Raw genomic sequence first — 25,377 nt, 5'->3', positions numbered from 1 at the left:
TTATAGATTTTTTACATTAACTGCTTACAAGAATGTTATATGGATAAATAATTGAGAATATTCTTGTTTAACGGACGCCTGTTTTACGAGAAGGAAGACACAGACAGTTATTAGTCTGATAATAAATGCAATTTAAACTTTAGATCAAGAATTGCTCCGAGTGTCATACAACAAATCACTTGCTAATGTGCATGTAATAAAACCACTGAACAATAGTAATTGATGGTGGTTTCGTGTTCAACCGAGTGCGTTTTCCAGGATTTCTTTACTTATCTAACCTGTAAATAAGGTCACTTTTTTGAAGGAAGTCCTACCAGGAAGATCGCTCATGTGTTACGTTGCATGCTTTCTTTCTATTGTAAATTTTCTTATCGAATTATTTCAAGTCTTATTTTATATCTGAAATTATATTACTCCTTAAAGATGCGATAAAATAAATTAATACATCATCATTATCGTCATCTTCGTGAAATCTTTTGTTAGAATAGTACCACTCAGCATTAGTGTATTTTTTTCTATTCTGTAATTTATTCATCACCCGTTACCAATTGCCCCAGATGTTTTCTAACGCAATATATTCATCTCCTCGATGGTCTTTTTCGTGATCTAGTACCTCTTTTGTATCACTGAAACATCCCCAGTAAATCTCCTGTATCCATTGTCATATATGTCAGACCATTGTATTCTCTTTGTCCTAACTACACTTCTAACGAACTGTTAATCTGATCGATTTTTCAATTTACAATTATGAATGAAGAAGAAGGTACAATTGTAACTAAAACTCTTATAACACAAATAGTATCCCGAAAGATTTCTTTTTATAGTTATAAAATATAAACGGCATGTTTAATATCTCTTATCAGCAGTAACTTATCACAAATACTGATAAAATAATTGATAAAAACTAAACCGTTTCTATGTAAGCGTGACCTCGCGAGAATATCCTATCATATTCTTTTATTATGATGTCATTATTGTACAGTTAGTATAATTCTTACACATACGTAGCGTGAGCGAATAAAATTATTTTATTTTCCATATTACTAAAGTAAAGAGGAGTATGAAAGCACAGAAATATCTTATATATAACGCAACCATCAGTAAAGTAACGTGAGTAAATGTTACTTTATTGTTACTTAAATAATTTATTGTTACTCGTAACAACAGCTTTGTATTTAATTAGTTTTATTCTGCATCACCTAACTATTGTAGTGTTCAATATTCGCTTTTCCTACCTTCTAGGCACTAACATTGCCAATACCTCTACGTCTACGTATCTTTATTTTCCATCCGTTAGGTACTAAAAGGGTATATACCTATATTTTCCAGCCTAAGACATCATATATTTGTATGAGTTTGGTCAACTCAACAATAAGACGAATCGTGGTGTTCAAAATATCCGAGACAAATAATTGCTGTACTTTATCATCGAGCATGATAAAGTTCAAGATGATACCAGTATTTTTTTAATGATAAACTTCGATCGTTATAATTTAGTTGTAGTGTTATATTTTAGGTTATCGAGGACTCTGTGTACGTCAACTGTCTATGAGTTCCAATTTAAACACTATAATTCCTCAAAATTAAGTTTATATTCCAAAATTACAATTGAAATTTTGTCTGGAGTAAAATACCATTTCTCTGAGTCTAGTTTCGGCAGCTTAGTGTATGGCTTAGAAAAGGAACAGTTACAGATAGAGGACAAGGGTTCAAAGGTTCAAAAATCGGCTACAAGTGTCAATAAAGGGTGGGAATTAAATTTTCTCTTCTTTGGGAGGACTGATGTGCAAACCTATACAATTGCTGTAACCTAATGTTAATGAATCACAAAATTTTAGAATTAGATTCTAGGGTTTCACGGTTCAACGTGAGATCACGTTTACGGTATTATCGTCATCAAATTCACATACTTAATCTATATTTTTTACCGTTTATTTGAGTTGAATAAAATATTTATTTTCTCCCAGAAATTGGTTCCTGCTTTCACTCCTATTCTTTCCAGTTGTACTTATGTGCCAGAGGAATAAAAACAGTATGTCTGCAGTCAGAGAATACGAAGAGTAAGACGTAGATTAATTAAGTAAAATGCTCCCTAAAACTATTCCGATAATATTCACTTTAATATTTTCAGGAAGATTTTTATTGCGATGCCTAAAAAATTATCCATGGACACAAACACAATATTCTCCATAATAGCGTATAATGTTCCTGATAACGAAGTACTAAAAGTTTCAATAAAAGACTTTCCTGGAAAGACAAAAGTTTTTTCCTCGAAAAGAATTACATTAAAAAATGGTAACTATAAAAACAATTTATACTTTTATATATTTCAGTAAAAAGATATACTGTATTATAAAATCTATTGTAGAGTATAGCAATGATATATAAAAATGAATTTGAATTTAATTTATGCGCAAAATAAATATAGTAACGTGACAGAGAAGAAGTACTGAATTATCTGTACTAGCAGTTCGTCCGGAAAAGTCCCAAATTTTTTCTGTTTTTACCATCAAAAATTAAAGACAGAAGTAAATAGAATCATTTTATAAATCTATTGCAATGTATCATATTTAGAGGTCAGTATATAAATAATTTTTAGCTATTTCAGGTCCATTGTTTACTCACATTTGTTGTTAGTTTGGTTTATATGGTCGATCTAGTGTGTACACTTCAGAAAACAACCCACTTCACTCATACAAAAGATTGAATAGATTAAAGAAATAAAATGTAAAGATCTTAAACATCTATACAACATGTCATTAGTGTAGGAGGTTCACTACTGTAATGTGAAAATTCCTATTTTTTCACTAATCCAGCAGGCACGTTTTTTAAATGCAATAACGTTGATAGAATGACAAAACCTAATAATTAGGTGTAAACTAGGCTGTAAACGTTATTTTAAAAACAAAATTTACTTGCTGAATTTGTGAAAACTGAGATTTAATACAATTTTACACTATAAGCTTTTGATTTCAAAAATCCTGCACAAACAATAGTTTATTCACTTATATTATCATGCCTCCAGCCCTGCTTCTTGCCTTACTAATGCTCTCAGCTTTCATTATTGAGACATCTTGGCTTATAACCATGAAGTTTTGTTTTCATAATCATGTTTAAATTTAACAGATTTTTGTCTTTTATCATTCTTTTTATTTTGTTATGTTGTGTTTTATTAACCTTTACGTATTACTTTTGCAATTATTACTTTTTTCGCCTGTGGGCAATGAGGGGGCTTTTCATGGCAGGGTGACAATGGTAGTGTTTAAGTATCATTTAATTTATCCATCAACCCATATGTGAAAAGCATAACAACGAGATACTTGTCAAGTATTTATGCTGCAGAGTAAGAAGTACCCAGATGTAGCATGTACTAAAGACCTATATTATACATTTTTACTGTTTAACAGACAAAAGTACAAACTACTTTTACATATTTTAAATTCCAGAAATGTTAATACATAAAAAATAATTCATTACAGGAATTCCAGTTTTTCTAAACATTAAATTGCCTTCTGAAAAACTTCTGAGGTATACCGATGTGCGATTTGGTGGACCGAAGGTATATGTTCTTCTAGAAGCTAAAATAGGACAAAAATTTAACAAAAAAATAAAATTACTCGTTGAACACGCTAAAAGATACGTTTTTATACAAACGGACAAACCAATTTATAACCCACAACAAAGAGGTAATACTAAAATTTTATTGTTTTTTTGATGCAAGGTGATGATAAGCTATAAATTAATATTATTAAATTGAACTTGATTTAATAATTGAATATTTTGTAGTACAAATTCGAATTATTTCATTAAACGAGAAGTTATTGCCTGAAAACTATAAAATTCGAGTACAGATAAAGGTAATGTTTACATAGTATTATAATTTATAACTCAGTTATTGTATACAATACAAGAAGTTATTGTAAAAAATAATGTTTCACTTTTATCAATAAATTTAGTACTTTAAAAGTAAATGAGCTTCCTGTAGATTGTAAAATTCCTGTAGACTGTATAATTCAAATAGAGCTAATACAGTAGTATACAGAGTAGGTTTGGTTAGGATGTAGTATCTTTTAAAAAGTAGCCAATAGTGTGGTATTATATGATAAATAATTCTAACATATCCACTTACTCCTATCAAAAGTACGAGTAAGTTCCAAGTGAAAACTGCTAATTGTTATGGGAACTAAACATTGGTAGTTAGTTACGGTTCGTACCCCACCACCGGGCTGGCCGCATGGTGTTTTTCGATTTTATTCACGTTTCTCACACCTTAATAGCAGGTTTCTCATAAAAAGTACTCTCGAGGCACACACCTTGGCAGATTAGCCATGTGTTGTGTTGCCTTATTACATTAACCATGTTACGGAACACATGCTGTTAACACATCTATTCATGCGTTAAGGCATTTATCTCAGTGGAAAACCCCACGTTCGGTTCAAAAACATTTTCGAATCACAATGACATTTTCATCTTCTAATAAATACAAATATAGCGTGTTTCGGGTGTTCATCAAAAACCTATGAGTAATAGTAACCATTATGAACTATTCCTATTTTATAAACAAATAAACTATGACATTTTTATACATAAATAATAATAAATGCTATTCATCTCACCTTAAATACTGTGTTTGATTTCAGAATCCTCAAGACATAATTGTTCAAGAAACTCTTTTTACAGAGCCATGGAAGCAATCCTCTGGTCAATTTCCTAAAATGAATTTTACTTTTCCTCCATTCTGCATGTTAGGAAAATGGAAAATAGAAGTTTTATATGGAATTAACGTAAGAGATATAACTATAATAACGACATAACAAATTATATAAATTTTAATTGAATAATAAATAGTTTCAGCAAAAGACATCTGTGGCATTCCGTGTTGAAGAATACAGTAAGAAAATTTAACATTTTTTACGTATATTAAAATAAAAGGTTATACAAAAAGTGTTTTAATTAAAGCGTTACCAACATTTACCGTGAAACTTCAAGTGCCTGATGTAATTTTGCCTGAGAGTAAAGTAATTAATTTTACTGCCCGAGCAGAGTAAGCATAAGAAACTCAATAACATTTAAAATATAAATTGTGTTGTGTCCAACTTACATCAATGTCTGTTTGTATAACATTACAGCATTAATTAAATAAGATAACTGAAACATTTAACAACGTTTACAGGTATGTTTACGGAAAAAAACTTAATGGAATTGTAGTGTATTCATTGAAAGTTGTGAATAAATATGGAGAGATACTTTCAGAACAAACTAAAAGTGTCGCTGTAAGTAAACTATTGTTTTATTGTACGTTATGCATTTGTCTTTTGAGTAAGCTTATAATGACGTTCAAATCCCTTTCGAATGATCTCTAGTGCTATTACATTTAAATAAGTTACAATAAAAACATCAGCGAAGTCTTAAAAGTTAAACATAAAGCTAATACATCATTATATATTTAGATGAAAGGTGGAGAAACAAAGATTTCACTATGTACTTCGGACATTTTAAAGATGGCAAAAATCGAGTATTTTCCATACAAGAGTGTATTATCCATTAATGTTTCTGTCATGGATGCAGCAACAGGAATGATGAAAAATTCAAGACGAGAATTCATCAAATTCGCAAAATCTCCATTTACTGTCTCATTTAAGAATTCGTTAAGCTACTACAAACCAGGAGTAGTGTCTGTGATAGTGGTAAGTTCAAAAGAGAAAATGTATTTTAGAGTATTTATTTATAAAATATATGTCAATTAATATATTTCAGGCTGATATCATCTATTTGAATGGCAGATCTGCAGCGAATATTCCCACTTCAATTAAAATTACAGATGCTAGTAATAAAGATATAAGAGTAACTGAATGGAAACATAACACTGACAGAAAAGGTCGTGTCATTTACTATATTACGCCACCAGCAGATACTGCATATTTACGTCTGATCGTAAGACTTTTTACTTATTTACTAATTAGCTTACTATTGACCTTCGATGTAACGAAATAATAAGAGAATGAGTGTTCAGACACTTTCACTTGCCTGCTATACTATGATCATGAACAATTGAAAGTTTACTCTGAATTTTACTCTGAATTATTTCATTTTTTCACTTTATCAGGTGAAAACGCATGATTGCAGATACAAAAGTGGACAACAAGCTTCTGCGACACACACAATATACAAATTTGCTTCCGAAAATTTTGTAGCGATATCGAGAACAGCATCAACAAGGAAATATCAAGTAAGTAGTGCCCCCGTTAGCAATGGCATGTGTTAGACATTTTGTGCATGAGTTTATTGAAGTCGTCCGAAACAAAAATTTATGAATTCAGGAATTCTGAAAGCAGAATATTACCGATATGTTTGACCACTTTCAACTACCAGTTTTAGTGCATAAAATTACTGAACATTACTTCTTGATCTTAAGTTCGTACCTGATCAAATGAAGTGTTCCAGGTTTTCTTCGTGTTTGTAACGAAAAATAGGGGCGAATTTCCCTTAAAAGTTCTCTCAAGGAGTGCTCCACCCGGCATCGTCGATTAATTTTTTTCTTTATTTTATAAATTCAAGACAAGTGTGTATACACAACGTTTTAAAACTATCGTTCTATAGATTTTTCTATTCACTGAATATCAAATAAAAATGTTTATCAATGCACTTTAATAATAGTACTGTAAATTTTTATATATTTTCTATTCCTTAAACAGTAATATTGTTAAAACTCGTGCATATGCATGCCCTTTTACAATAATTTTTTACTAATGATCATAAAAAACAGTAAGCTTTTTAGATGATCCCATTTGATCCATGCTATTTATTGTCCTATCATAGTATCTTATGCTTGATAGATGATAACATCCATTTTATCTATGGTAGTATCTTTGTTATTCTTTATTTATTGTAAGCAATGCAGTTTCAGCAATATAAGTACTTTGTAAAAGCTAAAGTATATTTTTCAAATGACAATATAAATTTTTATTTAGATTGGTGAAAAGTTTGTTGCAAAAGTTTACACTCATCCAGCTAGTAAATTAACAAATTTATTTTATTTGGTAAGTGTAGACAGATTTTTCACGTAATATTTTATTTAATTACAAAAATGCTTTACAAATAATCCCTTGTAAGTGAAAAGTTTTTACAAGAAATCCTACACTTTAAATCTGATTGTGCCCAATAAAACCACAACATCAGTTTTCAAGTAGAATTTCTTTTAAAGACATTCGACTTACTTGAATAACTTATAGAAAATGCATGTATTAAGTACAACTCACAAGCCACTACAATGCTACTTTAAGTATTCCTTTTTATCAACAGGTTATGGCTCGTGGAAAAATACTACTTTTGAAACATTTACCTATAAAATTATTCCAACAGAAACAATTGGAATTTGTTATTACCACTGAAATGTCGCCAGTTGTAAGAATTCTCTTATTTTCTTTATTAAATAAAGAATTACTGGTTGACTCGATGAGGATTGGAGTAGAAGAAAAATGTGAAGCAAAATCTGAGGTAAGAAATTTTATCAGTTTTTATCTAGTCCCAATAAATGCTTCATTTATAACAACTTAAGCAATGTTTTGTTCAGGTAAATATTTATTTTTTTATCATCACCTAATACTGAAAAAACAGATGTTTTGTACTTTTTGACAAGGGTTTTGCAATGTGAAAATTAGTGAAAGGTCTATTGAAATGGTTTGTACAAAATTATTAGTCCAATAGGCTATGTGTATGACAGTTCAGGATGTAAATGTGCACACTAAGTATATCTTTTTTATGAAAATGGTGTGTATAATGTCACTGCCTCATCAGCTTTTTCCCTTAATGTTATAAATTATATTAGTAAAAGAAATAATAAAAGTTCTATACAACGTTGAAGAGTCCATGAAGGGGTCGACAGTCAGAACATTCTTTTATTTTATTCAAAATTTTATTACGTAATATCTTCACCTGTATACCAGGGCTAAAGTTTTATTTATTTCTTCCTCTCGTTCTTTATGGCCCTAGAAAAGAAAAGATGCATTAAACTTTCTATAAGAAAATGCCTTGTATTGTTCTCAAATGTATCAATTATCTGTTTCAAAACTGGTACAATTCTGTAACAATTTTGGTACATGTTGACAATTGCGCTTGCAAAACATAAAACTAAACACTGTTAAGTACTGTACATTTCAGGACATCCAGTATCAATGTAATGCGATACTCCGTAAATGTGAATGATTTTGTCACACATCAGAGATTTCAGTTTGAATAAAATAAGACATTTATAAGGAAACGGTAATATTTATAAGAAATTTTCTTCCATAAGGTTACTGTAACTCCTGATTTCACAAATAAACAACCAGGAGGAGTTGGGAAATTCATCTTAAAAGGAGAATCCAAGACTAAAGTAGGACTACTTGCTGTAGACAAAGAAGCATTTTCTCTGAAGAATCAAGGGAAAATTACTAGAGAGGATGTTAGTTTACTTGCAATTTCTAATTTGATCATTAATTAAAAATTAAATTGTAATTAACATATCTGTGCAGTTATTTCAGAGAATTGCCAATTACGATTATGGTTCAGGATTAGGCGAGGGAGAAAATTCTCAAAAAATTCTATTCAATTCTGGTTTATTTCTTTTTGGAAATTTCGAAATAGAGAATAAAATTAATAAAGAAAATGGTAATGTTGTTTTTTTTCTAACTATTGAATTATATCGAGAAATTATAGGAAATTTAATACTAAAATTTGTCTTCCATTGGCCAAGATCGTATGAGAATAAATTACTTGAAAAGTGTCAAGTTTAAAGAAACAGATGAAGGAGACTTTGTTGATTTTTACGATGACGAGTTTTACTTCTATCATGTTGATATTGACAAAGATATAGAAGAAATATCAGTTCAATCTGATTTCCCAGAAACATGGTTATTTGAAGATTTCGAAATTGGGTATTTTGCTTAATTATTTTTAATTTTAGTTATCGAATTAATATTGTTTAAGTCCTTCACGAAATAATTGATTTTACTTTCCTTGCTGTTATGACTACATAACAGCGGAAAGTATTGGAATCGTATCAAATTTGACCCTCCAAGTTGCTGAAAATAACGTTTTGAGACCTCTTGAATCCAAAGAGTAAAAGAAAAAAAAATCCAGAAAAAGTTCTGTATGTGTTTGTGTGTTAAAGTCTATTTCTTTTAATATCTCAGGATGGGGTAAAGATTAAAAAACTAAATTTGGCATAATAGTTTGTATATGAGGGGCATTAATGCTATTAAATTTTGCTGTTGAAAGCTCAAGAAGGTGAGAGGATAGGAATCATGTGTCATATCTCATGATGAGTAAGATTTAATGAAGATTTTGCTGGTTATTAACGTTTACTCTTGTTTTTATAAAACTCATCCATAGCCTTAAAAGTATGCTTTTTACCACTTTATAGAAATTTAAAATATAAAAACTTTTATGACACAATTTGGTAACAGATGGCGCCACGCACAATTTTATTTATTTTGCTTAATAATATAAAAGTTAGTTTTTTAAATAAAAATTCATAACAACTAGGAAAGTTACGTGACTCGTTGCTGGGTTGTTTTAACAAGCAAAGATGCAAATTAAACTAAACATAATATTTCACTTCTACACTTTTCTACTGAATAGTTTTTCATTTTTACTTTTTTCTCCGTAAGGATGGTTTCTTTCTTTTGTTTTAATCCCTGAACAGGAAATAGTTTCCCTCTTCGTAGGCATATTATTTTGGAAGATCTCTTTCTTTTATTTCTTCACTCATTGTGTGGTAATTTAGTGTGGTTCACTCCCTGGTATTAAAGTGTGCCTATAAAAAACAGATATAAGTGAGGGACTCCATAAAACTGCGATAGTTAATCCGTATTGTAAAGACTTTATCTTTAATTAGAACATAACACTAATTAGTTAATTCTGCACAAAGAGTAAATCTAATTACACATTTTTATTTCTTGGTTTATAATAAAAAAAGAGAATTTTCAGCATTAACTAAAAAGATTTACTATTTTATCGAATTGAGATTCTCTGTATAAGATATATATATATAAACTGCTAAACCCGGTTATAACGAACTAATAATTCTGATAAAATCCATCATCCATTCAATATGTAGATATTATGACTCGTTACAAGAACTTGAAATAAGATATGAAAAAAGAAAATCTTCATATTGCCAAAAATACGAAAGAGGCAATTACTATATGTTCAAAAAGGTTTTAAATAATAACTATAGAAGCTGGAGTCTGACATCCCCACTTCAACAGACGTCTTAAAACAATTGAATTCAGTCAAGTTGTTTCTAAAATCATTATTTCTTGGTTTGTAACATCGAGAATCAATAGCAGTTATATGAAATTCTGAGATCATTACTTATTGCTGGTGTAGTGAATATTTTATTTTTAGTTAACTTATATTTTTATTTCACTAAAAGTATTTCAATATCTTTATGCAGAAAAATGTTGTGGATAATGAAATTTTTCTATTAGACCAGATGGAATTGCAGAGGCCAATACAAAATTACCAAATGGCATCACAGCGTGGACTATGCAAACTATTAGTGTATCACCTCAATGGGGAATGTGCATTTCCAATCTGATAGATGTGAAATCGTTTAGAAGTGTCTTCCTTCAAGTTAATTTTCCACATTCTGTTGTACGCAACGAAGAATTGTATCTTCAAGCAACTGTAATCAACTACTTTTCACAGAAGATGCCGGTGAGTACAGCTAAAAACTGTATTCTGTAAAAAATTGTATTATAATTGAGAAACAATAAATACAAATGACAGTACAGTTTTTAACTGTACTGTCTTTTGTATTTATTGTTTCTCAGTTATAATAGAATTTGATTGTAAGTAGCAAATACTCAACACCTTGCTCACTTTAATTTAATACATTGACATTGACATTGACTTGTTAGCTGTATGCATGAAACTAAGTACACCTGCCATCAATGTTCCCATTATAAACCTAGCTGGCAAGAGACTAGCAAAGATGAAAGTAGAGAGCAATGACTTGATACAAACGTAAATTAGAGGAAAAACGATTAGTAGACAATAGTAGGCAGACAAAATCTTTATGTACAATCTATATACACAATAATTGTTAAAAATTTTGTATTAGAATACAGTGCCTTTATGATCACCCTGTACTTTGTACAATGTGGCCAGTTATCCTATACTTTGATATCTTATTTGTTATTAGTAAGAACTGTGTGCATTTTTTAATTTACGTCACTTTTCTTTACTTAACTATGTATGTAATTATAGCTTCTGTCTATTTATAAACTTTTAGGTTACTGTCTATCTTTATGGTGTTAAAAACCTATATACTGGCGTAAAAGAAGGTGAGAAAAGCAAACAAAAGAAAATTATAATCGATCCTTTTTCTTCGAGGACAGTGAACTTTTTAGTTGTTCCATTAGAGGCTGGGGATTATTTCATTCGTATTGTGGCTCTAAGTCATTACGATGAAGATACTGTTGTCAAAAGATTGCACGTAGTGGTAAGAAATTTCAGCCTTATCTTCTAAAAATTTAAATTTTAGTACATTAACACAGCTTTTTTCTTTAAAATTTCCTTCTTAGTGTGAGGGATGGAAGAAAGGTCTTCTTAGTATAAATACCTAGAAAACCTTTCTTCCATACCCACAAGTATTCAGCTAAATAAGGATAGCGAAATGGTGAGGGAGAGAACACCTACGACCATTAACATATTTTATATTAAACATATTCAGGCCGAAGGTGTTACTGAAGAAGAGGAAATTTTCATTTCGTTAGATCCAACAAACCAACAGAAAAAGAAAAAATTGAACGTTGTTACAGAGGTTTTATCAGGTACGTTTTTATATTACGTGTTGAACAATCTAACATACACAAATTCAAAATTATAATATAAAACAACGCACTTTGTACACAGAAGTTAGTTAAGCAATAGATATAAATAATGTAGCTTAAAATAAGCAGTATTTTAGTTAATTGTGTTTTGCCTACTCCATATTTTATTTGAATTTTTAATATATTATAATGTAAAACAAAATTTCAAGTTAATTAATTAATTATATAAATTAGATAATGTCGATACATTGAAGCAACTTCAGATGATCAAATTAAATCTCCAGCCGAAGAAACCATACATTCTTGGAACTGGAATGAGTGCCATATGTATAGTAGGTAAGGGTTACATTCTAATAAGTATGGATAAATTTGAAATAATTCCTTGTAATATGCCAATATACGTAATATTCTTTTCTTCTACAGTAAAGAGGAAGGTTATAGACAATTTACAGAGTTTTCTTTTAATTATTCTCCTATTTTTATGCAATAAAGCATTATGGATGAAATGAATTATTCGTCATAAATACCAGATGATTTAATAATAGTACTCCTATTCAACACTGTCTAGAGGGATATGTAACAGTCTAAACTCAACCAAATTTTGTATGCTGACGTTTCCGAACAAGCAAAAACCATTTTGTTCCAAATTTCCTCGGAAAATAATATAATTCCAAAACTCACAACAAGGGAGTGGCGTTGCTAGAGGCAAAAAGTTTCGTCGCAATGCCTTCCGGTGTCATAACTCTCAAAAAACACTCGCACACTGGCATTATTTTCATAACACAGCTTATAAGAAAGAAGTATTCAGGCATGGTCAAAACGATTTGAACTGATCTGCAATAATAATAATTGTGGTTCACATACCTTAGACGTTATTATACCCAGAAATTGCTCATAACACTTGTGTTGTCATTATGTATGTGCTGCGTATTTTTATCTAAAAAAAAGTACTTTAACTTCAGGGGATGCAAATATTTACGCGTACATTTTCCATTTTTGACTCATTCTGTTCTTATGGAAACTAAGCTGGTCTTTTAATTATACCCATTATAAGTGTGGCCATGATTCACAGTGGGATGAAAGACGTTATTCGACACAGGGTTTCTTATATAATTCAATGAAGTAATGGTAGACTGAAACCTTGGCTGCTTTGGCCCTCCCATTGATCATAATTAGGGGTACCATTTCAAACTTCTAGGTCATCATAGCATCATTTTCATGTTTACATGAAGACTTTATTTTTAACCTGTTCATTATATTTATAACTTACTGGTAATTCTATATTTTTCCTTAAGCTGTTAAATAAGCATAAGTAAGAATATTTCCGAAAATTACGCTGTAATTTATCTGATTGTAAATAAAATTTAATTAATTTCAGGTACCGAATATGGTCCTACACTACAAACAACATTACTCGATCCACAATATTTAATCCGAATGCCCATTAGCCGTTGCGATCAGACCATGATGTACATGGGTCCAGCATTATACACTTTCAACTTCTTGAAAAATAGAGACAAAATTGATTCGAAAATGAAAAAAAGATTATATGATATCATGAGTGAAGGTTCGAAAATCTTGCTTTCAGTCGATAAAATACCGAACAAAAAGATGACTATTTAAATATCGATGTTTTTATTATAGGATATAAAAGAGCACTCAGTTTCAGAAATAAAGATGGTTCATTTTCTGTCTGGAAGCACAAACCTTCGAGCATTTGGTAACTTCATTTTAATTAATCTCTAATAATCATTTTATTATTGTCCATTTTTATCGTTCATCAAGAGCATGATATTTTATCATGCTCATTATTGGTTCGGTTGAGCTTGGCCCTCGTGAGACTGGATGAGTCTATGATGGGCATAAACTGGGTAATGAATGATGTCAGCCTGCCTACGAAAATTGCCATAGGACCAACCTAAACTTGATCCATCTGATTATTATCTTATTACAGTATAATATAAAGAACGTTGCGTGTTTTAAACATTACTTCACAAAGAAACTTTCTTCAAACACATTTACCATCTACTAAATTCAATACATGACATTGTTATAAAAATGATAATCCTCTAGAAATTGAGAGCAATTTTAATCAATAAATTATGTTGTTATTGAGAGATGTATCATAAAATGGTTAATGTTACCTTAGGTTCCAAGATGGCGGTTCGTCTCTGATTCCAGCAACAGAAAACAGGAAACAGTGAGGACGCACGTTCTAACCTAACCTATTTTAATAATTTTGTTGGTAATAATTATGGTAATTTACTAGAATAGGTTAGGTTAGGTTAGAACGTGCGTCCCCACTGTTTCCTGTTTTCTGTTGCTGGAATCAGATACAAGCCGCCACCTTGGAACCTAAGGTAACATTAACCCATAAACTTATATTTCTCTACATGTTATATATTTTATAAATATTATAATTTGTAGGTTAACAGCATTTGTCACGAAACTATTCTGTCAGGCCAGCAAATTTATTTATATAGATGAAAATGCCATCTGGAAAGGAATTAAATGGTTAATTTCAAAACAAAATTTTGATGGATCATTCGAAGATTTTTATCCAGTTATTTTAAGAAATATAATGGTAAATCATTCTGATTATACAGAAATAATATATTTATTAAACAAAATACTTTCTCTCATAGACAGGAGGTAATGGCAAAATCCCAATGACTGCATTTGTGCTCATTATTTTGCAAGAATGTAAATGTAGTTATGTAGTAAGTAAATGTAGTAAAGATTTGTAAAAAGTAAATTAAATGTTGTAATATTTCAATTCTTATTATAACTATATCTCTAGAACTCAACTAGTGCTCGGCTGAACGCGAAATTATTTTTGGAAATGCAGTATGAATCCGTAAATGATCCATATACCATGGCATTAACTGCTTACGCGCTTGCAGTAACAAATAGTCAGAAGAAGCAGCAAGCAAACGAAAAACTTTTGGGAATGTCAGCTTATGATGAAGGTAAATGTCTTTAAGTAATATAAAATATAGTAAATTAAAAATCTTTATTTATTTAGTAATTTTTAACATTTGTTTTATATCATCTCAATTAGAACTGAATCAAAGGTATTGGGCTAAATCTTCAGAATCTGAATCGATAGAAATCTCTGCTTATGGTCTTTTAACTCAATTGCAATTAGAAAATATGTCAACATCTCTTTCAATTGTCAATTGGATGAATAAACAACGTCTTGATGGAGGCTACTTCCCTTCTAGTCAGGTATTTATTAATACATTATAAAACACTTACTCTGTGGGATTTCTATTATTAAAAGAGTCGAAGTATAATTGTACGATTCACGAAATTAATTGAAAGTTACTGTTGAAATTTCGACTTTTTCGAAAGACGAAAGCATAAATCATTTATTTTTACATTTTGTTCTATCTGTCTTGTGCTAAGGCATGCTAAAAAAGAGATAATTTAGCGAGGTCGACAATGGGGTTCCACGTATCTGAGAAACACTATGTTTGAAAAATTTTTAATCCAGACTTGAACCTGAGTTAAAGGTTTAGTTTGATGGAATGAAACCACGCATCATAAAGGTAATCTATTAAAAGGAGGTGGCCCACCAGAGGCCAAGCGGCCAGTTCCCTGAACACTGGGTGTTGTTCAGTTGTGGGTCAGCGCCTGACCACGACAGACTGGTCACGTGAAGTATTCCGGGTTTTCTCCACGTCTGTAACGCCCGGATGTGAAAGTGGCCAGTTACCGTTAAAAAGACCACCCGGAAGGCAGATCGTTTAAATGTTGCGTTGCTGTAACTTAACAAATATCAAGAAAGGATACTCAGGGAAGACTTTCTGTTGGAAATGGCTTTTGTTTATGAGTTAAACGTGAAGGAAACAAATAAACCTTATGGCTAGCCTGGTGATCAGGCACAAACCTGCAATCAAAAGATTTTTTCCACTCAGCCACGATGGGCACCAGGCGCTCCAGAATTACAGGCTTAGAGCTCAGCCAAGTTGTGTTTAAGATGCAAACTAGACGATAATGGTTTTATGACAAGAATCCCTGGAAAAAATTCTTACTTTGAAACCCAGACTTTTAAAAACAAATTTGCATTATATAAAATATGTCGTCTGAGCAGGTTTTTATAGGGATGTTATATTTAACTTCGCATTCAGTATTTATTGTTATTATTTGCTTCTTTTTGTATTTAATATTTGTGGACATTCTTTCACCAGCATTATTTGAAATTTACAATAATGGCGCTATATCGAGGTTTAGCTGGGTATTTAGGCAATATGATTTCTTTACAGAATAAACACACAAAAGCATAATGTTAAGTGATACGTGTCAGACTTAAAGAAATGTACAAAGCAAGTCCTTTTCTTAAAAGTAAAATATGAAATTTAATAGTATCTCATTTATTTGGACCTCATCTATATTATTAAATTAGAAATTAATACATTGAATATTTTATTTTAGCACATTAATCATTGTTATGTTATTGTAATATTTGTAAATTATCCTTAAATAGAATTGAAAAACTCGAACACATGGCGCTAATCTACATGGATATCAGCGCCGTCTATTCGACAAAATTAAATAAATATAGTTAAATTATAAATCTCATAAGTAAATTACTGCAAATTGTGTTTTGAATTCTTCTTTCTATGGATATTACGAGAGCTTTTTTTGTCCTCAATCAATATATAAGGATGGTAGGTCAACAGTGGAGGACAGCTGTGAAATTTAATACGGGTGCCCATTCTGGTAAGTTGGCACTTTTACCATCTCGGCCACCCATATTCAGTACTTAGAAAATTATAAAGAAGTTTGTGTAAATATATAATACTTCTGTATTATTTCACTATTTCTTGATTTTCATTTTCAGGCTACACTGAGTGCATTACAAGCATTATCACAATATGCCATAAAATCGAAATTCAGAGATATATCATTAACATGCGATGTTTCGACCAGCCACGATGAAGGCTCGGTGAGAACAATACATATTAACAATGAAAAGGCTTTAATCCTTCAACAAATGGAGGTAAGCTAATGTTATGGATCAATTTATTTGAACATTTTTTACTCGTACATTTATGAAGCGGTTCGTCCATTATTGGTTTTCTTCCATATCAAATAGATAAATGTATTTCTTTTGGCATTAAAATTCCAAAATAGAGACAATTCTCTAGTCTTTATTCGCGAATGAAATTCCATAGAAGGCAGTTTAATGTTACAACATGGCAGATGAAAATAGTATAAGTTTATATTTAACATTACGTGAAGATCTAGAGGGGTTAATTAGAGCTAATTAGCCTGTGAACTTAATTATAAATGAAAGGAAACACCCAAGGAGAAAAATCCCGGAATTCCACCTGAAACTTCCTGGCCACTCGCCGATTGAAGAGTAAACCCGTCGTCACACGCGTGCCCAGTCAAATAGAAATTGCACACCCACGGTCAAACCTTAAGATTTTTTCACAAGAGATCCATCAGGGTATGTAGGATCCAATTCTTCACTAGCTAGCCTGCTCCCAAATGAGATTGCCAAAATAAGATCTGCTCTCCTTCTGAATTTCTTTTGTTCTCTAAAACATATATTATAAAGATGTTGCGGTGTTTAAATTGTCATCTCAATTTTTACCTAAACTTAATTATTGAAGCTCTTTTAGGTGATTTCTACTAAAATATTTGTCACTTTGATTGTACAGCTTGATAAATTAGATGAAACGTTATATTTGAACGTCAGTGGAAAGGGGGTTGGATTATTATCAGCAAAAATAAGATATAATGTAGCAGAACATCAAAAACAAACATGTCAAGTAAGTATTTGAATGTTTTCACAACTGCTACTGCTGATTTATAGTTGTAAATTATAATTATTCTTTGGCTAAATGAAGTTTTTCATTTTTATTAGTTCGAAACTATTGTACACGTTTCTGAAGTAAACAAACACTTTTCAACGGAAAAAGATAATGCTTATTGTAATAAAGGTAATGCATTTCAATAGGCCTATATTATAAAATTAATCATAAATTTTTATATCTGGTTATATATTTATTAGCTACTGGTGACTAATTTGAAGCGAAACAATTACATTTTTTAAATTTTATCACTTAATTTTTACTATTTAGAAACCAAGATTGCTAGAAACAGCAATCTTTTATGAGTATGCCAACTTTGTATATTCTCCAGTATTAAGTCTGTGGTAAATTTATTCGTACAATTCAAAAGTCATGACAAAACATTTCCGCTAGTTTGCAATAAATGCAAAGTATATGCCAAAATTACTCAATTGTTAACAGAAATAGTGTGGTGTACAGGGGCAAATCTAAATGATTTGCCCCTGTACACCACACTATTTTTTAAAATTTAGAGTATTGTGGCGATATAATAAATAATAGCGTTTCGAATTAATTCATATCCTAATAAATTTGCCACCAACTTGAATATACTCTAAAGTAATCTGATTTTTTATCGTATTATCCACGGTGCATGAGTAATTTTGCCAGAAAACGTGAAAAAATAAACCTGTACTAATTTCATCGTGGGTTCGGCCATGACGAAATGGGGCCCTACATATGTAGAACAAATAACCATTATGTCATGCAAATGTTTATGAATTCATTTGCAAAAACAGTACATGGTGACAGTTAAAACTTACATTTAAGGGTTCAAACATTAAAGTAATGAATTTTTAAATATTTTTATATGTACTTGTACATAATTTTAATTAATTTATTTCGTATATACAAATTAATAGAATGTGAAGAAGTCATAAATGTACACGAATTTCATTCTTTCAACAGTCCTCGTCCAGTCTATCCTCAAAGTAAACTTATTTTTCAAGTTGAAATATGTAGCAGGTAAGTACAAACTAAATCTGCTGTTTAATTTGTATAATCAAGTACAGGGTGTTCCATAAATTTGAAAATAGTTTAAAAATTCATAAAAGTTGAAAGAATTGCTATATTCGAATGCGGTTTGGGTAAACGTTGTTCTCACGAAGGGCGAAGTTTTTTGGGTAGAGAAAAAGAAAATAGTTCAAAATTGTGTCGATAGAGGGCGCTGAACTCAAGAAAATCGCTGGTATTGTGCAAATCTTAGTCTTATAAAATGCTGGGTGTCCGATTAACAGCTCATTTCTGAATTTTCCTGTTACTTACGCTGACATACGGTTTTCATATTATGTTGACATTGGTGAATAAAGCAGTATTGGTGAAGTTGTTTTATCTCAGCCACGAATTGCCGGCTGAAACTTTATGAAGGTTTAGGACACAGAAAAGAATGAAGAAAGGTTCGGGTCCAATCACTCTTGCCGGATTGGTTTCCCTAATATGACGGTTCGAAAAAACGAGAAGTTTGTGTAATCGCAGTGGTACACCTCATTTATCAGAGGTTTGTACCTCCGATGTGGCTTCGCAAATGGAAACCAATCCGGCAGAAGTGAATGGACCTAGACCTTTCTTCATCCTCTTCTGTGCCCTAAACCTTCTTAAAGTTTCAGCCGGCAATTCGTGGCTGAGATAAAACAACTTCACCAATAGTGCTTTATTTACCAATATCAACATCATGATGAAAAACGTACGTCAGCGCCAGTAACAGGAAAATTCGGAAATAAGCTGTTAAACGAACACCCTGCATTTTATAACACTCAGATTTTCACAATTCCAGTGATTTTCTTCAGTTCAGCGCCCTCTATCGACAAAGATTTAAACAATTTTCTTTTTCTCTACCCAAAGTAATCCCCCTTCGTGAGAATAACTTTTACGCAAACCGCATTCAAATATACCAATTATTTCAACCTTTATGAATTTTTAAACTATTTACAAATTTATGGGACACCCTGTATAAAAATAAATCTGTTATTACATAGGTTGGCCAAAATGTCTTTAAATCATTTTTAAAACTATATTAATATCTTATTCAAATACTTTATTACCTACAAACTTCATAAAAACTGTCCTTGGCCCTTCATGTGTAACACTTCGCTGTAGGCACCAAGAACATCACCTCACCTATCAGTTTGCCGACCACAATCTGTTCGGACAATTGGGATCTGACATATAGTCTTGAATACAGACCATCTATGAAGAATTTCTGGTGTTGTTTGACCATATTTAATTAAAAGTTTTCCAGAATTTTCGGCTGGCATCTTGAACTACCCCAGCCATCTAATTGGCATGAAATTGCAGAAAAGGGTTAATAATATATTGGCCACTTCTCATAAAAGTCGAATTCTCACGTTAACGATATATATAAATATATTGTATAATTTAAAGTATCAAGAATTTAATTACATGTTAATTTTAATTCTCTGTAGATATCTTTCCACTGAAGATTCACACCTGACTATTATTGATGCTGGAATATTCAGTGGATTCAGTCCAATTAAAGAAGATTTAGAAAATGTAAGTACAATAGATTCTGCTTTCAACCACCACTGGGACAAATTCTGTTGGTGTTCTCATTGTACGATTGGACTAGATAAATACGAGATGGCCAATGCAGTAGAAAAGCAATCTGCGAGGGGTAGACTCGATTTAGATAATAAACACACGAAGAAAATACAGAAAAATCCGCCAGCCCATGGTCTGGGGCAAACCACAACCAAGTACCGGTATTCAGCAATATTAAGACAATGGCGGTTCACACTACATGAAATGCAGTATTCTTTGTATGATAGTTACATTACATTTCCATAAAAGGAATTTTTATTTACGACACAGTATATTAAGAAATATGATGACTCATTTATTTGGTTTCAGAAACCCGTCACAAATCTTTAAAACAAAAATCAATTTCTTGAATAATTTTGCTGAGAACCATCGTTGTCAGTGACTTTTAGTGTTGAGTTACTGCTATTAATGATTATTGTAATTATTACTTCTTTTTCGTATTGTATTAATTTTTTTTAAGTTTTGTTACCCTCTTCTATTTTGTTTTATGTTATTACAAGTTATTCATTTTTGGATATGTTTCTCGAACTCCCTCAGAAAGATTAAAGCAAAAGCATGTTGATCGGAAAGGAAGTAAGCATCATCGTTCTCCGAGTGCTCCGGAGCTAAATGTCCAAAGCTAAAACATTAAGAGACAATCTCCTCCAAATTAACTAATGTATGGAGTATTTAAATTAAATTAAATTAAATTTAAAAAATAGTTTTGTTTTGAAAAACAATTCTGAAAATATTCATAAAGATATATGCAACAAAATTAAACATGATATACCCCAATATGTGTCAAGTCATAATAATGGTTTGACTTCTTAACAGTGGCTGAGTGGATAAAACCATTGAATACTGGTGGTTGGCTGTACGTTTGCACTTAACCAATGGAATGGCCCTGAATGTTTATTTCATCTATCTAACGTGTAATAAACGGTCAATTTCCAATTTTCCCCATAAATGGGAAAAGTTATCCTAGAAATCATACCTTGTTGGTAGGGTATCGAAGTATTGTATTTGCCTATTTGCATCAATTCAATAGTAGTACAATCAATTCAAATGTAATAATAGTACAAATTGAAGATGGAGTTTTTTCCATCCACATTGTGGTATAGCATAATAAAATACTCTTTTATTTCTTTACTATTTACTAAATTCATTCTTAATTTGATTAAATTGTAAATGGTAAAAACTACAAAATTTTGACTTCATTATCATCCTGCAACCAACTTATTATAGGCTTGGCTGCATGACGAGTAAGTAGCGTAGACCCACTTTTATGGTAAATAAGTAAAAGCTTTAATTATATTAACCTAAGTAGCCATACCACAATGCATTGCAAAAGTGAGTGCAAAACATATGAAACATATTAGAATAAACTTCTCTTACTGATTATATGGCTGAAAATGTTAAATGATACAATCATTCAATAAAATATTCTAATTTGGAGTATTTTCTGCCCCACGGGCACTGAGAAGTTCTTTTTATCATTCCCATCATGGATTTGGCCAGGATCAGAATGAAAATGTCTGGGTACCACCAATCATTTTTTAAGTCTCTCCAGGTCTGAGATAGCCTGGAAAGACTTAAAAAATTCCCGTCGTCGTCCACTCAGACTCATTCCCAGATCATTGGAATGATAGGCTGAGTCATTAGCCATCTTCGGCCATCTTGAACTGATACTATAGTATTACGGACAAACAAGTTCAGAATTTCTTGATAAAATATTTGAATACTTGCAAGTAATAATGGATCTATTATACTTTTTTGTAGATTGTTAAAGATCACGAAAGTCCTGTTGACAGATATGAAATTAAAGATAGAAAAATAATATTCTATTTGGATCATGTATGTATGAAGAATTTATACTGTAATACAGGATGTTATGGAAGTCAATTAACTAATTAATTAATATCTTACAAATGGTTAAATTATCCAAAACAACTTTGTTTTTTGTACAAGACGATTTTGAAGTACCCTAATTCAACACTGTCTAGAGAAATATTTATTCAGCTGAAATGTAACCGAATTTGGTATGGTGACATTTTAGCAAATAAGATAGAAATTTCCATAAAAAAATATTTAATAAGTGTACTAAAACTTGTTGTTTGCAGTGCCATAATGACAAATACTTTATTTCTGTGCCAACGTAAGGGTACTGCTTAATGCGGTCCCCATTCTGAAAATGTAAAATCTGAAGGTTATGACTAATGTGTTCAACACCTGTTCATAATTAATACTCTGTGATTCTTCTTGCATGCAACTTAATAATCTTTAACGGCTTCCAAATTTGCAATATATCATCCATAAACCATTGTTTTTAAGTGGTTCCACAAATGAAACCGCTTTTATGCTATATGCAATGCCAAACGACACGTTGCCGAGTTTTATTATTAATTTTATATGAAACATCTCCATGTCCCGAAACGTTACCCACAGTACCAAATTTGGTTTCATTCGGATTGCTAAATCTTTTTCTAGATAACATTGAATATGGGTGCTTAAATATATGTATTAAGCAAGCATATAGTTAAAGGACTTTCTGAGCCATCTTGTTTTTTTTTCAATTTATTTGTAAAATTATGCTTAGATATACAGTATACGTTTTTACATACCGTAAAAAACTTTTAATAATTACTCGAATTTAGATTTCACATGAATCGCCAATTTGTATTATCTTTCGTGTGAAAAGAGATTATATTGTTGGAAATATGCAATCCAGTGTTGTCAAAGTTTACGATTTCAATAATGGTAAGTGTCCTTACTTTTCGTATCCAATATAATTTAAATAAATTATAAATTTCTTCAACGTGACAGCAGTCTGAAGATTCTACACATCTGAATGCAATTTAGTAGCTTATAATTTTCTAGATCAGGTTATTATCCCTATTCCTCACATCCACGCTTACAGATGCCTTTGAGGTTTTTTAAACTCTTTTCCCGCGATCAATAAGATAGCCATTTTAGCAAGACAATTACGAGTTTTGCCAGGCCCACAATGGGCATTTGGGTGGTGGGTAACAGGGTTTGACATATCCGAATGGACCACCCTTCAAAAAATGCCGGAGCTTTCTGACCAATCTAAGTTTAATCCCAGGTACCACACAGCAATGGGCTGCCATTCCGATTACTCGGCCATTTGTAATCTTTCTTTGAGGGTAAAACTTGTTAACAATAGATGGTTTGTCTGGTGGCTTGCCAGTAAAAGTGTGAATCTAAATTGGAATTATGCAGTACATCACATAAAATAATATATATGTTTATATCACACCTATCATGAGAATCAACAGGAACCAAACTGCCCTAATTCCTATATCTTAAATTTCGTACAGATCGACTTTTTTGATCAATATGTACCAAATTTAATTCTTTTTTATAATTGATGACAAGGTACACAATTCTTACTTGAATATCATTGAAACCAATATCAGTTTCTCTCTGTCACAAACATCGACAATGGGTAACATAAAAATTTCAAATGTGCTTCCTGCAGAGTGTCGAATTACTGGATGCAAGGAACTGACAAGTGACGGACTATACAGACTCTATTGTATATAAATTACACATATTGTAATATAGCATAAAATACTATAGTATATACTAACTTATAATTTGTTATTTTACAGATCAACAATGTATTGTATTTTACAGCCCTGGCAGTTACAGTTCATTACTTTCGAATTTTTGCGAAGGATATCAATGTGTCTGTGCTAATAATATAAATTATTATATCAATGTTTTCACGAGCTATACGATATTATAACACAAGTGTGTTATATTCTTATTTATACAGTAAATTAAGTTATTTTATAAAATAAAATTTCAAATGTACATTATCTTTATACAGGTCACTTGGAGGTTAAGACAAAACGTGTAAGGTTTTTTTGCAGCCCTATAAATTTGTTGCACAGATCGAATGGCCCGTATTGTGCCAAACAAACTTCTTTCGTTAGAGCCAGTTTACGTTTTCTGTTCAGTAATGTGCGTAACTAATGTGTTTTCTTTTCCACAGGCCAATGGGAAAACAGTATGTCTAAAACATATTCATATACGTTCACAAAGCTACACTATTATTAATGGTTTTCTCGTACATCTAAACCACGAGGAGCATACCCCATGCTGGGGTTCGTTGGCCTAGTAGATATAATAACCAAACACATCTGACTATATCTCAGCTGGGGTAAGATTTAATGAAAATTTTATTCCTATGAATTTTATGCTCAAAAATTGTTTAATATTAAACTTGTATAAATTCTATTTTTTCCTCTATTAATCCGTTAATTATGGCTCGATAGTGCCATAAAAGAAAATTAATTTTACTGGGCGAATCGAAAAATTAGCCTCAATTGCATCGGACTGGAATCGAACCCGGATCACTCGCGTGGAAGGCGAGTATTCCGGGTTCGTTTCCCGTCTGATGCAATTGGGACGGGAACCTGTGCGGCAAGTACTAAAAATATATACTTTTCTGCGTCGGTCGTGACCAGTTTGCAATTTCCAATCCGGCACGCTATATTTTCTTGCACAGTGCAAAACGAAGCGAAACCACGCGGTCGAATTTCTGCAAAAATCCGTTACTTGCAGCAAAGAAAATTGTCCAAAGTTGCAAAAGTTAAATTATCTGCAGTCGAGCAGCATGCATCGGCCGGGAATCGAACCCGAATCACTCGCTTGGGATACGACTATTCTTCCGTTTAACTACCGATGCTCTTCGCGCCGTCATCTCTACAAGTAATTGGACTTAAACTCGTCAGTGACTTTCCACCAACAACATTTCACTCTCGAACCATCCACTAAGACGGCTCGCTATGCGTTGCAGCGATTTCCTCTTATCCGAAACACATAAACGATCGGTAAAATTAATTTAATGCGTTCAATTTTTTCCCTCCTTCTTACAGCAGTTCGAAAGTTGAAGCGTAAACTGTTACAAGTTTACGGTTTCAGTTTGACAGGCAGAGTAATATCCAGCAATGAATACGTGGCAGTTGTTGGAGCATGCTTCGAATGTTGCGTTATCTGAATCAGTTCGATGTACAGTACCACAATCACGGTGACACATCGGCAGAGCATCGGATATTTGTACGTTGCACTTCTACCTAATCGTGTGCGAGATTGATACAGAAGTAATAAATAGTCAGTTGTTTGAGAGACAG

General features: G+C 31.7%; 3 protein-coding genes across 3 annotated transcripts; all 3 read left to right on the top strand.

Annotated features, from left to right (window-relative positions):
- Nucleotides 1-1,022: 1,022 nt before the first annotated feature.
- Nucleotides 1,023-7,067, top strand: LOC136989421 (complement C3-like). Its single transcript, XM_067287565.1, has 13 exons — nucleotides 1,023-1,110; nucleotides 1,968-2,060; nucleotides 2,132-2,295; nucleotides 3,480-3,686; nucleotides 3,787-3,857; nucleotides 4,641-4,784; nucleotides 4,849-4,891; nucleotides 4,960-5,044; nucleotides 5,174-5,273; nucleotides 5,451-5,687; nucleotides 5,758-5,934; nucleotides 6,107-6,229; nucleotides 6,972-7,067. The coding sequence occupies exons 1-13, from the start codon at nucleotides 1,061-1,063 to the stop codon at nucleotides 7,065-7,067; spliced, it is 1,590 nt and encodes a 529-aa protein (XP_067143666.1). The 5' UTR covers nucleotides 1,023-1,060.
- A 187-nt stretch (nucleotides 7,068-7,254) lies between these two features.
- LOC136989417 (complement C5-like) lies at nucleotides 7,255-13,543 on the top strand. Its single transcript, XM_067287551.1, has 10 exons — nucleotides 7,255-7,497; nucleotides 8,294-8,443; nucleotides 8,514-8,649; nucleotides 8,735-8,915; nucleotides 10,473-10,701; nucleotides 11,279-11,488; nucleotides 11,720-11,819; nucleotides 12,054-12,155; nucleotides 13,198-13,386; nucleotides 13,464-13,543. Exons 1-10 carry the CDS (start codon nucleotides 7,306-7,308, stop codon nucleotides 13,541-13,543), a joined length of 1,569 nt encoding a protein of 522 aa, XP_067143652.1. The 5' UTR covers nucleotides 7,255-7,305.
- LOC136989410 (cobra venom factor-like) lies at nucleotides 13,454-23,987 on the top strand. Its single transcript, XM_067287538.1, has 12 exons — nucleotides 13,454-13,539; nucleotides 14,247-14,539; nucleotides 14,620-14,788; nucleotides 14,881-15,047; nucleotides 16,666-16,824; nucleotides 17,492-17,602; nucleotides 17,698-17,773; nucleotides 18,544-18,646; nucleotides 20,104-20,191; nucleotides 21,998-22,072; nucleotides 22,873-22,975; nucleotides 23,851-23,987. Exons 2-12 carry the CDS (start codon nucleotides 14,489-14,491, stop codon nucleotides 23,985-23,987), a joined length of 1,239 nt encoding a protein of 412 aa, XP_067143639.1. The 5' UTR covers nucleotides 13,454-13,539; nucleotides 14,247-14,488.
- The last annotated feature ends 1,390 nt before the right edge of the window (nucleotides 23,988-25,377 follow it).

The sequence above is a fragment of the Centruroides vittatus genome, unplaced genomic scaffold (genome assembly GCF_030686945.1).
Source record: "Centruroides vittatus isolate TY-2023 unplaced genomic scaffold, ASM3068694v2 contig_1295, whole genome shotgun sequence".
Lineage (NCBI taxonomy): Eukaryota > Metazoa > Arthropoda > Arachnida > Scorpiones > Buthidae > Centruroides > Centruroides vittatus.
The sequence above is the reverse complement of the archived record's forward strand: the minus strand, read 5'-3'. Positions and strand labels throughout refer to the sequence as shown.

Coding starts and splice junctions, on each gene's coding strand:
- LOC136989417 (XM_067287551.1), top strand. CDS start 7,306: ATGGCTCGTGGAAAAATACTACTTTTGAAACATTTACCTATAAAATTA. Junction 8,916..10,472: donor TTTGAAGATTTCGAAATTGG/GTATTTTGCTTA, acceptor TTTTTCTATTAG/ACCAGATGGAATTGCAGAGG. Junction 12,156..13,197: donor GAGTGCCATATGTATAGTAG/GTAAGGGTTACA, acceptor AATTAATTTCAG/GTACCGAATATGGTCCTACA.
- LOC136989421 (XM_067287565.1), top strand. CDS start 1,061: ATGAAAGCACAGAAATATCTTATATATAACGCAACCATCAGTAAAGTA. Junction 2,296..3,479: donor AAGAATTACATTAAAAAATG/GTAACTATAAAA, acceptor AATTCATTACAG/GAATTCCAGTTTTTCTAAAC. Junction 3,858..4,640: donor AAATTCGAGTACAGATAAAG/GTAATGTTTACA, acceptor GTTTGATTTCAG/AATCCTCAAGACATAATTGT.
- LOC136989410 (XM_067287538.1), top strand. CDS start 14,489: ATGACTGCATTTGTGCTCATTATTTTGCAAGAATGTAAATGTAGTTAT. Junction 15,048..16,665: donor GCTACTTCCCTTCTAGTCAG/GTATTTATTAAT, acceptor TTTCATTTTCAG/GCTACACTGAGTGCATTACA. Junction 20,192..21,997: donor TTAAAGAAGATTTAGAAAAT/GTAAGTACAATA, acceptor ACTTTTTTGTAG/ATTGTTAAAGATCACGAAAG.